General features: G+C 35.9%; 1 protein-coding gene across 1 annotated transcript; it reads left to right on the top strand.

Moving 5' to 3' along the window:
* Positions 1–295: 295 nt before the first annotated feature.
* On the top strand, positions 296–13,635 carry NSUN7 (NOP2/Sun RNA methyltransferase family member 7). Its single transcript, XM_066317434.1, has 11 exons — positions 296–790; positions 1,337–1,395; positions 2,794–2,924; positions 4,018–4,170; positions 5,417–5,600; positions 7,183–7,393; positions 7,995–8,138; positions 8,662–8,763; positions 9,271–9,388; positions 11,582–11,699; positions 13,291–13,635. Exons 1-11 carry the CDS (start codon positions 478–480, stop codon positions 13,633–13,635), a joined length of 1,878 nt encoding a protein of 625 aa, XP_066173531.1. The 5' UTR covers positions 296–477.
* The last annotated feature ends 1,470 nt before the right edge of the window (positions 13,636–15,105 follow it).

The following is a 15,105-nucleotide window of genomic DNA, read 5'->3' as shown; positions in this document are numbered from 1 at the left end:
TTCTTCTTTAAAAGACATGATGTCTGCTTTGAAATTTTGGTGTCTTTTTTATTAAAGGAGAATTCCTAGTAAGAGATACTATTCTGCCTGCAATAATAATGGTTCTTATTAGACACTGAGAATCAGACCTGTGTGTATAGTCTGTAAAGGACCAGTGATTGTAAGGCACTGGCCTTCTTGAAACAAGTAACCAGTCTTTGCATGTGCATTGGTAAAAACAAATAATGTAAGAAAACTCTTAAAAATATTTCTCTATGTTTGTAATAAGATAGATGTATAGAAATATAAATGATACAAATATATATATGTATTTGCAAGGTTAGAGCCTGAAAAAGAAAATAAATTCTATTGAAGACCCTAAAAGGAAGGAAAAAGTGTATTATAGTGAAAGAAAATGTCATGATTCAGTACAAACTTTGTTTTTTTGCAGAGGCAGCAGGCTTGTGACTTTGACTTGCACAGTCAGTAACTGGAAAAATGCCAGATTCTGAAAGTAATTTGGTGTCTTCACATGAAGATGTTATAAATGGTACTTCAGTTTTGAGTAAAACGAAAATTTCAGATGAAAAGAGATCTGTTGAGAAAAGAACAGTGACTCAGATTGAGAAGAGTGGCTATCCTGACTCCATATACATAAATGCAGCTAAGATTTTTCAAGGCATTCGTACTGAAAAGAGTGAGGATAAAAGCCAGGTGCGGTATGGTGATAACTCAGAATCTCCCATGGTGGCTTTTAAAGATGAGCATTCCAGGCGTGCATCTTATGAACTGGCTTTCAATGCTCTCAAATGTAAGTACAAAACTTACCCAAGGATTGCCATCAGAAATGATGCAGCAGAGAAATCATGGAAAAACAAATAATCAGTGTCTGCCTGACAGCAGTCATCTGAGGAAGGTTTTGTTAAGCTTCAGGTTAATACAGAGTCACAGATTCACAGAATATTCTGAATTGAAGGGCACCTACAAGGATCATCAAGAATGGCCCACAAGGGGATTGAACCCACAACTTTGGTGTTTCTAGCACCCTGCTCTGACCAACTGAGTTCATCTCCGTGGTTCTTTTCAGATCCTAAATATGGATGAATATATATATTTACTAGACTACTCATGTCCCTCCTATTTAAATGTAGCTAAGTGTTATTAGCATTTGTGAAATCAAACATTTAAAGCCTATTCTTTTTCATGTAAATGTATTATATAGGGTTGCTACTGTCAGTGATTGAATTTGCCCTCAATTTTCATGATGTTTAAAATTAGAGTTTAGTGATTTACAAGGTTTACTTCCATAGAATCTTGTAGAGTGGCATAACTTGTCAACATTTTCTTCTTTTTACAGATCAAGATCTTCTTGAAGAAATATTGTTAGACAGTAAGGTTTACCCATGCTACTCAATAGTAAGTTAACATTTTTGTGAGGCATTTTTATTTTCTGTATTGATGTAATTAGTACCTTTTCTGAGGATTCTACAACATTCTTCAAAACAACCACCTTTGTTGTTTTGAACTCCATGACAGCCTTAGACTGAAATACTGCTGACCTTTTCACGTGGTTGTCTAAAGCACCCATCTTCAAGGTCTGTTGTGAGATTCTCCTGCAACTGATTGCTGGGAGTCAAAACCTTCAAAGAAAGAAGGTGGGAGAGCGAGCCATGAACTTGACTTCAGCACAGTACATGCTCAGTGATATTGTCCATGCCCATGTGCTTTCCTTCTCAGCTGTCTCCCTTTGTGAGTGGGGAAAAAAAATGTTTCCTTCCTGTCCTTGGCAGCTGGAAAACAGTGAATCCCATGAGACAAAAAAATGCATTAACCTCATGGTTCATTTCCTGGTCAAAACGGTACTGTATACAAATATTGTACTGGCTAAAACTGGTCCAGTTTACTCGCTCAACATGCTTTCCTGCATTGATATGGAAAGCAGTTCTAGAGTTGGCAGAATATTCTGCTGTTCCTTCCAGTTTTGTCTTTGATGCCTTTGAAAATTGCAAGTTAAACTTGAGCTGAGTTTATCAATAAAAAGCTCCTCTTTTGTGGAGGTTGATGTGAGCAGGCAAATGATCTAGCACATTTATCTTTGACTTGTTTTCGTAAGGAAGTAAGACTTCCATGTTAACATTTTGTGTTTGGTGGTATTTCCCTAATAATTTGAGTTTTCTAACTAGTTTTGTTATATTTCTTCTCATATTTGTGAGAAGGTGAGAATTTTAGAAAGCATAATAACTGTAAGAATTTTATGTGAAGAGGCAGACAGTAGTAACTGAAATGCAATAATTATTGTTCTTAAGTAGGAGATGCTCCCTGGTTTAAATATTTAGACAGAGAAAGGAGGTTTTATATATATATATCTCCCAAAAGCAGAAGGGTTGTTATAACTGAGTGTATCGGATCCTACATATGGAAGAATCCCACAAGAGAGAAATTTATAGACAAGAAGTTCTTGTTAGCTTAGCTATTTAACAAACTACTTTATAAAGAGAAAATAATTTCAAAGTTTCAATTCTGATAACATTAGAAATTGAGATACAGTATTTTATCTGTGTGCATGGAGAATGTTTTTCCATTTTGATAATCTAAATAACTTGTAAGTTATGTATTTGAGTTTTAAAAACATCTTTTCTTAAAAAAAGTATTTTATTAACTCTCAACAAGTAATTACTTTGATATTCTTGCAAGTAAGCATTTAAGGGTTATTAATATATTTTACGTGGGAGACTGCTGTTTGATATGGATCTTTTTGCAGAAATAAGGCATGCTTTGGGTCACTTTGTCTATCCAGCTGCTTTTGTCTTGCAGCCAGATGAGTTAACCAGCTTGCTTGTTGTGATGCTTTATGACCTACAAGACCGAAAGTTTCAAAAACGAAAGATTTTTGCTGAAGAGGAAGTTGTAGCAGAAGTTCAGGAAATAGGGCATTATTTATACAGGTATATCTGCAAAGAGCTATTTTTTTGTTGATATAGGTTAGCAAAAATGAAGATTTGTATAATCAGTTCCTGATAAAGATAATTATTAAACATGTCTTTCACCTTAAAATTTTGCGGGCTTTTTGTTTTAATGAGAGCCTAGTTTGGAGGCATATTTATACAGTTATGAAAAATACAGATAAGAAACCATCCTTACACTGTGGATTATTTTGCAGGCATCTTATCTCATTTTGACATTGTTGAAACTTTCATAGAATTCTAGGAAGGAAATTAAATATTCATTAAATATTAATAATTGCAAGTGTAACAGAGTCAAGAGGTCATGGAATGGAATAACATTTGTCTATTTAGCAGTACTCCTACTATGAAACTTTGTTAAATATTTATTATTTTAAATAATTAGAACAAAAACCAGAATACATAACCATTTTAATATTTATTATCTCTTCCATCAGTCAGTTGACTAACTCAAAAGGCATTTATTAGACAAAATTTAGAATGGCCCAAAAGGTTCATTATTCTCTTACGGGCAAGCTATTTCTGGAGGGCAGTAAGTAAGATACCTGAAGTAGTTCACCAGCATTTTTTATTTATTTTGAATTACCATGTATCAGGAATATGCATGAAACTTGTGGGAAGAAAAATCTGGAAATATTTTCTTGGAGATCATCATGTGATAATAATAACAAAAGTGACTCCTGATTGCCATCATACTTGTACTGGTTCTCTACACGTTTAGGGGCCAGCTTTCATCAAATGCTCATTCTGTACATATATGCATTTACATTTTCAAATATGCAAATTAATCTGATGGTTGTATTCCACACATTGCAGTTCCAAACACTTACTGAGATTCTTTTTGAGCTGTCTGAGAAAATAAATGTATTTGAGAGTCACCTGTTATAATTCCAGTTCTGCACTGTTGTCTGGGGTATAAAATGTTCTGTAACTCTATTTTCTGTTGCATCTTGCAGAAGGTGTCCCTTTTGGATTTGGTTTCTGAGCAAGATAGTACTGCAACAGAAATGTTACTTGCTAACAGATGATGAAAATATTTATAAAACTTTAATTAAACTTGTGACTGTTTTTATAGTTACAGGACCAAACTGGCAGCTGCACTAGCACGATGTCGCATCAAATACGACGCTCTTTCAATTGAATACTTTTTACCAGAAACTGTATGGAAGCAGGAACAAAGGGCTTCTGCTTTACCTGTCTGTTTCTGGATAAACACACTTAAAATCAGGTAAGGTCTTTAAAGTATCATCTGATACTGATCTTTTTGCACATGAAGTGATATTGTTTGCTACGTGCTTGTTTTAGAATTTCCAGGTTATATTTTTACCAGTAATTAAAAATTCTTACAGGAAACTGTGCTTAGTCCAGTGCCATTGTGTCACATTTTTTTGGTAGTTTTTCTATATTGCAGTAGTGGTATTTATACACTGTTTTGAAACAGTTCTTCTTACTATTCTGTTGCTTTTGTGGGTCTTTCATCAAATAAATGAGGAAATAAAGTTAGGAAAAAATATGAGCGAATTAACTTGGTGACAAAAAATAAGAGAAAACGTCTTTAAAAGCAGGTGTATTAGTGTAAACCATATCCTTGGCAAAGAGTGTTAAGACACAATACTTAAATCTGCTGCTTATTCTGTAAGGATAGTGTAAACTTGAAATTAAAATACACTTTTAAAAATCCTTATATTCTGTAGACTACTATATATGTAACACTGATGTTCCCAGTTCTGTACTAACTGATACATGAACCATTCCAGATTATCCTGTTATCTGTTTTGTTAGACAGGTATCAATTTGATAACGTTTTCAAGAATTCTGTTTCACTACTCTTGTCTTGCACCAGTGTTCAGTGCTTAGGTTATAGGCTCTTCAAGATAATGTTACCTTACTTCAGGTGTGACTTTAGAACCCTTAAATAGGAAATAAATAAAAGCTGCTCCATTCATCCCATCTTTAATGTACTGTATAAACTTATGGCACTGTCTGAAATAGCATTTCAACAAACACCTCTTGCTAAAAATACCTTCAAATCTTTATGATATTTGAATTGCTAACCTCAGCAGTTATGCCTTCATTACATTTACACAAGGATTCTTTCAGTATCAGCCATTAAAATTATTGGTGAGCTGGGCTGGATTGAAAGCAATTGAAAGAACTAATGCATTCCAGCAGTAAATTTGCTACAGTGTCTCCTGAGCCCATGGCCATCTCTGTTTTGATGCTTTGAATCATCCTCTGGAGACACATGCCTCTTCTTAAGTTAATTGTATCAGACTTATTAACTTGATTGTTCCAAGATACCTAAAGTAGATTAAGTTTCCCTCCTGCATTAGACAGTATGCATTTTATACCTATATATATATGCATTATGTATACACACACAATAACAGAAGTAAAAAATTCTTCTAATCAATGTAAACTATGTTGCTTAAGTAAGTCTTGTATATTTAATAGTCAGAGTTGTATGTTAACAGCCTTGAAGATGTTATCAGAGATTTGGAGATGAAGGGATTCACAAAGGTTGAATCTGTGTCAGACTTTGACCATTATACATATGCTGTGGACCAACATTGCCACGATGTATTGGTTTTTCCTTCCTCTCTTAGAGAAGAACTGCTTAATTTAGATCTTTTTGCAGATTGCAAACTCTTACTGCAGGTGAGTTGATGTTCAGCCTTGAGTGAGATGATCTGCAAATTTAAATAATTTCTTTGCATTAGAAGAGGTTGTGTGTTGTGTGACTATTCTATTAAATCTGTTAGGCAGCAACAAACTCTCATAAGATTTTGAACATTTGTAATAATTAGGTTATAGACTGATCCACTTACTAAATTTAGCATACAAATGTCATTGCTTATAATTGATAGCTGCAATTATGGTAGTAGAATGTTTAAAATTTAATCTTAGAGCTTTGAACTAAATACAAAAAGTGGTCAAAAGAGGCAGTCTTACTTCTGAAAATGGGTGGAAAGCTTCAATGTAACTCCATATGCTTTCCCCCAGTTAGTAGATAGTGGTATGCTATTGTAATATTTCTTCCTCTTTAAATGCATGTTGGTGATGGAATGATCACACTTCTTTGTATTTTGTGCAAAATACAAAGTTCCTTGATCTCCATAACCCCCACTTGTCTTTTTGCCATTATTAGACTCCCCAGTGAAGTTTGGTGGGAGGTTTCTGTTCTAGAGTAGTGGTTTGCAGTAACCATGCAACAGCACAACCATGAATCATCTGAACTGTGTGATGATTCTTGACTGCCTAGCAGGAACATTTCAACCAGCATTTTCACTAGATGTCTGAAAACTTTAGTGTCAAAATTTATTGCTCAACCTAAAAAGTGACTCAGTATTCAGTATTCCATTTCAGTTTGTAGATTTAAAATAGAATATGTACAGAAAAGAACTATAGATGACAGCCCTGTAGATAATGGGATCAAATTCTGAGTGTTATTATTTAGAAGTATAATGAGTAAATAAAAAGTAAAATGAGTAAATAAAACGATCAAAACCTCCATCTCTGTGGTGGTGTGGGGTGGTGCTTGAATGCTGTGTGTACATAGATAGTGATATGAACTCAAATGCTTAGCACTTTCTTTTTCCCTTTCCATTTATCATCAGTTTGTCAAATTTGGTGACCACTGGTATCTGTGGTCAGTATCTTCACTCCTTGCCTTTTTAAGTAATTTGATAAAGTTTTCTCTTAATCGCCAGGGGTTCAAGAGCATTTGTACCACTTTTGGAGTTGTCCCTATGTTTTCTGCATTCCAATCTGCCTCCCTGTTCTTTGAATTTCAGCAAAATCTTGATCTTTGATCTACAAGAGCAACATTTCTCCTGTAATTGTCATCAAGAGCTATGTGAATCGTTTTGCATTTCTCTGTTAAGCCGTCTCAGAGGATGAATTCTGCCTGAATTGTGGCCTGTGTTTGTCTTTTCTGGAACAAGCTGTTGCTAGGAGTTCCTCCTTACAGGGATGATATGTACTTTATTTTCACCTATAGATATTATGCTTTTTATGTATTATTTAGAAATAAGTTATTTAAATCTATTGAGTGACTGCTTGGTTTTGTAATTTATTTAATTCTGTATTTGCAGATAACCCTGATTAGTTTTTTTTCCTCCCTTCTACTCCCATTTGCTATGAAAACAATGAAACACTTAACTAATTTGGAAAAGAAGGTTGGCATTCATAGAAACCACAGCAGTTGATCTTAGTTAATTTTTGTGTCAATGTTTTGCAGGATAAGTCTCGCAGCCTTGCTGTCCACTCTGCACAGGCACTGCTGAGTGAAGGAGGTGACATTATAGTGGCTCACGTAGGTTCCCACCTGACCATTGCCCATATGTCAGTGCTGACAAATCCCAGCATATCCACCGTTTTTGTCTGTGGTGTGAAATCTTCGGCAAAAGAAGAAGAACTGAGGAACAGTTTCAGTCATATGGGATGTGAAAGTAGGTGATAAAACGATTGGTATTCAAAAAGTATTGTAATACAGATGTTTGTGATATCTGTAAATATGGACTAATTCTATCAGAACTCAGAGATCCCTCTTTTAGAGGCTTGGGGGTTGTAGTAACAACTTTTTTGTCACAAAGTGACGTGATAGCTCTTCAGCTATAGTCAAGTTAATTGCAGTCTAGCCATATTATACATGCAAGCTCCTGAAATACTGGTGATTTTTTTCTGTAGAAGTAGCTACTATGTAGCAGTTGGTGTAGCTGGTAGCGGGGAACTTTTGGTGTTTCCGCTGTTGCCAGTCTGATTTCCAGCTGTTTGAGAGTGTTAATCCAAAACATAAGCACTTGTTCAGTTTACCTGGAGGACACAATCAGGAGAGAATGCAGCAATACTGCAACCCCATTAACTGTCTTTTTCAGTGGAAGATGCAGCCCTTCAGTCTGTTTGAAATACATAGGCCATATTTTGAAGGATCTGAATCTAGCAGATTGTAGCTCTGTTGAATTCTGTGTAATACCACAGTCTCTGCACCTTTATTACTTGTAGGAAAACTTGCTTGCATTCTGTAAGTGTTGAGTTTTTCCTGTTTTTCAGATATTCAGTTGTTACATGAAGACTTTACTGAGCTTGGAACAACAGACCCAAGACTTGAAAAGGCAAAAGTTATTTTGCTGCTACCAAAATGCTCTGGACTGGGTGCTGGCAATCCAGTGGAGCTTATTATAAGTGAAGATGGAGGTAACTTTTGATGCAATATTGAGCTCATGCTTTCTGGTAGAAATAGATCCAAGTATTGTGGTCTAGGCAGTGTAGGTGCTTCAGTAAATTGTATATTGTTAAAGAAACCTTCCTTGTTTTAATTACTATAAAACATAGAAATTAAATTGCGTAATTCTGTGACTGCTTCAGGTTGATATTATGAAAGTTTGTGTATAGCTTTTTTAAAGTAAAAAGACTATAGGCAGAAAATTTATTTCAAGATACCAACATGTATATAATTTTCTATTTGATTACATTCCTTTACTGACTGTTTGTATAAGTTCTTTCACTGTACAATTTTCATTAACTAGAAGCACATAAGAGGCATCAGTAATGACAGGTAAAGAAGTAAGGCAAATAAATCAGGCACTCCTTGGTATTCTAATTTGTAAAACCTATCTTCCCACTGTACCAGTAACAACCAGGTCTGCTTCTGCAAACAACTGAATTTTCAGACACTAATACAAAATCCAAGACTAAATTTACTACTCTCTGCTTTTAGATGCAGAATTGCTACGAGACCTTTTCCAAGGATTTGTGTCTGAGGATAAACTCAGTGTTCTTGCTGAGAGGCAGTTTAATGAGTTGATTCATGCACTGAAATGTAAGTGTGCTACTTTCCCAGTTTCTGGGAAGACTTTGCACTATCAGTTCCATTGTATTATCACCAGTTTTAATATAGTTTAAAATACACTGATTACTCTATTAATTAACAAAACCATGTAACCAAACCCCCTGAATAATTATTTCCTCCAGTCTGATGGTGTTTCTATGTCCTGGTGTCCACCACACATTAATGCAATACTCTTCACTATTGTGAGAGAACTTATGCCTTAGGTATATCTACTTTGGAAATTCTGCAAATGCAGTCTCCCTCCATCTGCATGCTGTCACTTTCTTCCTCTCTCTTTTTGTAACTGTGTGAAAAGACTGGAGACAGCTTTGACTCTGTGCTGAAATCTGCAAATATTTGAAAATATTTTAATTATTTTAAAACACTAGAAATCAGGAGGGAAAAGTGACGTATTTTTTATGATGCATTTAATTTTTACCAAACCTCTGTCTGTACGAAGAATCTGAAGAGTAAAAAAAGATGTGTTTTGTTTTGTAGTTAAGAAAGTACAAGCTATTGTTTACAGCACTTGTTCAATTTACCCAGAAGAAAATGAACTTGTAGTGAAAAAAGCACTGGAATCTGGAGTAGAGGGAGAAAAAGTACGACGATATAGGTACAGAATGAGTAGTTGTATCTGTAGAAAAATTAAAGTATGATTTTAAATTGTAGAATAATTCTTATCCTAGACTGCTGTGTATTTTGCATGAAATTAAAATAGCTTTTGCTGCCTGTCATGCCATTTTTTCTGTTTATGAGAGTACTTAGCAGTACTCTATTGACTTTTTCATCTAATATTTTTGTTCTGATATTTTGGAGCTTTAATTATGTTTTAAAAAATCCCCCATGTGTAAAACACCTCACCTCCCCACAAAGCCAACCCAAAATCTGTTCACTGTTTTGCAGAAGCATCATGAATGTTGTCAAACCACCAAATCATACTTACACTTTTAAAAAGGCAATCTTGGATGGTAAGAAAAGGACAATAAAATTGCATTAGGATTCTTTCAGACCTTAGCAAATTTCTGACTGAAGACTGATTGAGCTTCATAAATGACAATTTCAGATTCACTTCTTCCTTCACTGTCATGCAGTATCTCGGATGTTTCATCGTAGTCCTTGTTACAATAAAGCTTCTGGTAACCAGCATGAACAGAACAGTAATAGAACACCATAAATAAAATATACAGTGATTATGCTTAAGATGAAAGCTCAAGCCATTTAAGATGCATGTACTACTTAGGAAAATTCCTTTTACACTTTTCTTAGAATTAATTAGAGAACTTGACTAAACAGTGCAGTATAGAATGAAAGGCTGCTGCAGAGTTACTAGCCCCCATGTTCACAGTAGTATCTTTGAGACAATAAATCACAATAAAACATCTTGTATGACCATCAGAGATCTACTGGACATTAATTCCCTTTTCCAAGAAAATTGAGGGCTTTCAGGAAAGTCTTTCAACAATTTTGCTTATGTGCATTTTATTTTTGGGAATTACTCTGCAGTAGTGAAGTGGTGCCAAACAAATTAAGGCTCTGTTGGAGTTTGGGATCCCTGCTGGCTGTGCAGTTTTAAGGGTGATTTCAAGCATATTCACACTGGTTAAGGTGAACTTAGCTTTAGGATGTGAGAGTTTACAGGAACAGCTTTAGTAAAGTAAGGGCACACATGGAAAACAGGTGCATATAAAGAGGAGTCTAAACCACTCGTGCATTTCACTTTGGCCTATCAAATTAGAATTAATTTTGCATCATTTTTCAGGGTCGTTGGAGGGATTCCTGGTGAACAGTAACTTGTATACATCAATAAAAGATTACCACTGGGCTTTTTTTTCCATTGAATAAGCTGATCTAAAATCAAAAATCCGTGTCATGAGATATGAGAGTTTTATTTAGTAATGCAAGGAGGGTGTGAGCCTTGTGGCCTGTTTTATCAAGTTCCAAGGAACATAGAAAAAAAAATCCAGATCATGGTGAGAACTTGGAAACAAACAGTTTTGCAGACTTCCCATTAAAAGTGAATTAGCCAGCCAAATCAGGATATTGCTTTCAAATATTGAATACATTTCTCTGTAACCATCTTTGAATAAAGCTCTGCCACAAGAGTCTTAGTGGAGCATTTAGGAGCAGGATTCCATCTTACAGTCCTCAGTAAAGGAGGAGGGGGTTATAATTACAAAAGGACATTTTGATAGTGTTTTTCTGTACTGAGACAGCTTAGTAGTGGTTTCCCAGCCTTATGAGCCAAGTCCTTTATAACAACCAGGCATTTCTGGAATACAAGGTGAATACAAGAAGAGGCTAGTTCTTCACTCCCCACTGATGCACTGCAAAACTGTAAAATTGGAGAAGAAATACTCAATTAGAACAAATAGCAGATTTTCCTAAGCTAAGATTTTTAGCTTAGATAGATATTTATTATGAGCATATATAACTCAAAGTCAACACCTCTGCAATTTCTGCAAGCTGCTTAGTTTTTTCAGACCATTCCACAACTTCAGGGACAACTAGATAAATCAATAATTGCACACCTGAGAAAGAACATAACTTGTCATTGTCTGATTATATATTATCTGGTGATTAATATACTTAATAATTGGTAAAATAAAGAAATTACTGAAAAAAATGTAACAATCCAATTAATTCTAAAAAGACGAATTCTCATGCCTTTCTTGAATAGCAGTTTTTTAAAATTACAATAAAGCTATTACTGAAATTCATAATTTGAAGATTACTCTTAATGTATCCTTGCTTATCTCCTTTTTTATTCTTAAATATTATTTTCTGGTCTTCTATTTCTTTTTTACAGGCTTATTCCTTCTGTTTTTTCTACTTGCTCCAATTTAGAGACTTCCACTGAAATATTTTTCAAAATGGAGCCCTCAGAAACTTCCAGTGGTTGTTTCCTAGCTGTTCTAGAGAGAGAGGTAAGCTACAAAAATAACCATTTAAAATCACTCCACAGAAGATGAGCACTGCAATTTTCTGCAGAATAATAAACAAAATGGAACATTTGAAATAAAATTTCTGGCTGCTCTTTAGTTGTCTTAAGACCAAAAGGTGAGTTGAGCAGGCACATCTTTTAATGCTGTGCTCGGCATAAAACTCCAGAAGTGACACATTTCTTCTGGAGCTGTTCATGATCAGAGCAGGCCCTTGATGCAAGTTAGTGCCAGCAACATCTAAAGGAAATATATTGCTGTTACCACACTTTGGAATGAAATACACAGCTTGATCATGATAAATGGTGTCTAGTAAATGTATTTATGTGTCACCAAGATTTTCCAGTATCCAGATATCCAAGCGGCCGAAATCTTAATCTCTCTGGGTGACACTATTATAATTTGAATAAAATAGGTATGAGTATCTTTCCTTCCCAAGCTAAGGCATCTGCAAATGTGGCTGGAAAGGCAGGGGGCTTTTGCTGAATAAATGGAAAAGTCTTGGCATGATTGCTGAGGAAAGGCCTTAAAGGGCTACTTTGCATCTCTAAACATCAACATTTTCCTCTTGTCTCTTAGAAAAATACACATTTTTCCCACCAAAAGTGAAAGGGCTGTGGGGAAGAACTAATTTCATTGCCAATTAAAGATAGGAGATCTTACTTGGTTATTTGTACCATTTTCTGTCACACAGTGCTTGAAAGAAGCTTGCCTCTTGGGGGAAGTTAGATTTTATTAAGAGTAAGAAAATTACATATGAAAAGCCTTTCAAGTTACCTATTATTGACCTCTTTCTTTACAATAATAAGTATTTTTAACTTGGGCTGAGTTTTAGTTAATCGTGCTATGTGCATCACTCTACCATATTGTCTCCCTCCAGAGAAACAAACACTTTTGTTGCAGGTAGTTAATACAAGTAATTTTTTGGGTCAAATTTTACTACAAAGAAGCAATTGCTCCAATGGCCATTTTTTAGGTCAGGGAATGAACATTTTGCACAAAGTAGAAAACATGTACTTATAATTTAATCTGAAATTCCTTCTTTACAGAAACCATCTTCTTAGCTAGTTGTAAATAATTTCTCCTCCATCATTTCTCTTTATATATTTGGATGTTGACCTGGTGACATCATGCTCACTGTATAAAGTGGGGGAAAAGAGGATATGGGAGGACATTTACAGTTATGGCACTTGTCTTCCCAGAGAACCACAGTCTATATCTTAACCCAGGAGTTCTCTAGCTTTACTCTTCCAGTTCCTTCCCTAATCCTGCTGGGGGGGAGTGAGTGAGTGGCTGCATGGGGCTTGGCAACCAGCTGGGTTTAAACACAAGTCAGACACACATTACAGAGCCAAGAATTGAGTTTCCCCTCATTGGGTCAGTCGAGAAAATGCCTCTGAAGAGTCCATCCGGTACACAAGTCAAGTTCCTAATTTTGTAAGTAAGTAGTTTGGTTAGCATTTATCACATGTGACTTAAGTCCTGCTAGATTCTGCTGTCTTTTTCTCATGGAGTAAGGTCTGAGAAGGTCTGTATTGTGGCTTAGATTCATTGTTGTTTCCTGTGAAATTTACAGAAAGATACATCTAAAAAACCTAAAGACATTTTGGCTTCTGCTGCAGCAAAAAGACTACTAGATGGCATTGTTGAAGAACAACCAAAAGAAGAGGTGAAAAAGGAGAAAGTAAAACAACGTAAACGTAAGGTCACTGCTAGTGATAGTAAGCCAAAAGCTGCAAAGCTCCCTCACCGCCAAGCTGGAGCTAAAGTTAAGGCTGAAGTTCCTGGGTATAAAGCAGCCTGTAGGATACATGAAGAGCATGAGCACAAAAAAAAAGCAGCCAGTAAATCACCACAAAAGAATGTGCACCAAAAGAAAGCAGCCAATAACACACCACAGAAGAATGTGCGGAAAAAGTAGTCAGCAATGTACAACAAAGAATGCGTGTCAAACAAAAGCAGCCACTAACATATCCATGTCTAAAGCAGTCAGCAGTCAGTAACACACAGCAAAAGAATGTGCCCTGAACAGACAGCTGTGTTGAACTGAAGAAATCTGTGAACCCTGATTCACAAAAAGCCCCATTGACAGTGCTGAAGCCCACATCTCATCTGTCACCTCTGGGCAAGGTGTATGAGAGGCAGACACCTGCCCAAAAGGCACATGCAGAAAGAACAGGGTTGTACTGAAGCCCCTGACAATCCCTTTGCCTCCACTGATAACACCATATGAAAGGTTGTAATGGGACAAACCCAGGGTATCAACATTACCTTCATGGCCAGACTGGAGCACAGCGTCCAAGTGGTTGGATATTTCCACCACCCTGGTCAAAAATGGTCAAGCCAACTTGGCTGTATGAACCTTCAGACTCTGCCCTCCCTTTGTAAAGGTAAAGATTCCTGTTGATTAAGCAATACTCTTACATGACAGTATATCTTCATGCAAGGATAATCTGGCCCTGGGAAAGATATATTATTGCCTATTTATGTAGAAATATCCATGTTAGATAGTAACTTTTAATCCAGTAGTCACACTTTAAAGTGATTTGAGTTCAGCTGCCTAAGGCTGATAGACTGTTGGGGGAAGTGAGGTAAAAAAACCTATTGTGTCTTGTTATACACTTCAAAGTGTCAAGTTAAATGATACACCCAACTCCCCACCATGACCTAAACCTGTACAAGTAATCAGTTTCAAATTGATGTTTTTAAAGTGAGAATGATTTTTTTTAAAGTGGCTTTTCTTTACAAGTGCTAGATACCATTTTTGTGAGTTTTCACTTAAGACTGATGCATGGAAAATAAACCTTGCACAGTAAGCCTGTGCAGGAAACTGGCCAAGTACTTTAAAGCCCATGCATAGGCTTTCTACTATGTGCTCTCTTGGTTTCTACTTAAGTGTGCATTGAAATACTAACAGTGAAAAATAGGTCAAATATTCTCATGCTAAAACCACAGAATTTTCACCATAATGTCACATCAAACGATAGCACGGTTCATAACTGCTTTTTTAATCAATTTCTTAATGTAAACTGTTCATAGTTGAGAAAAGCTCCTACTGTCAAAGTATGACTGCTAGTCAGCTGAATAATGACTGGACAGAGTAGCTGTCTGTCTTTGGAAACAGCCATGGGCTTCTAAGCTGCTCCCTTTTGCTGGCAAAGATAAAATAACTGTAAAATATCCACAACTGTCTTGTAATCTGGGCAGAGGATAAAGGGAGGCACACAGATAATTTTAACAATAAATCTGATTTGTATTTAGAACTTGTTAAAATGAAATAGAGACAGCACAGCAATATAGAAAGGCAAAGGTAGCTGTGGCTCAGAAATTTTCCTCTAGGCAACCATTTCAGATACTTGGCAAGAGTGTTGGCAGGAGCATCACCAGTAGT

The sequence above is a fragment of the Sylvia atricapilla genome, chromosome 4 (assembly GCF_009819655.1).
Source record: "Sylvia atricapilla isolate bSylAtr1 chromosome 4, bSylAtr1.pri, whole genome shotgun sequence".
NCBI lineage: Eukaryota > Metazoa > Chordata > Aves > Passeriformes > Sylviidae > Sylvia > Sylvia atricapilla.
The sequence above is the reverse complement of the archived record's forward strand: the minus strand, read 5'-3'. Positions and strand labels throughout refer to the sequence as shown.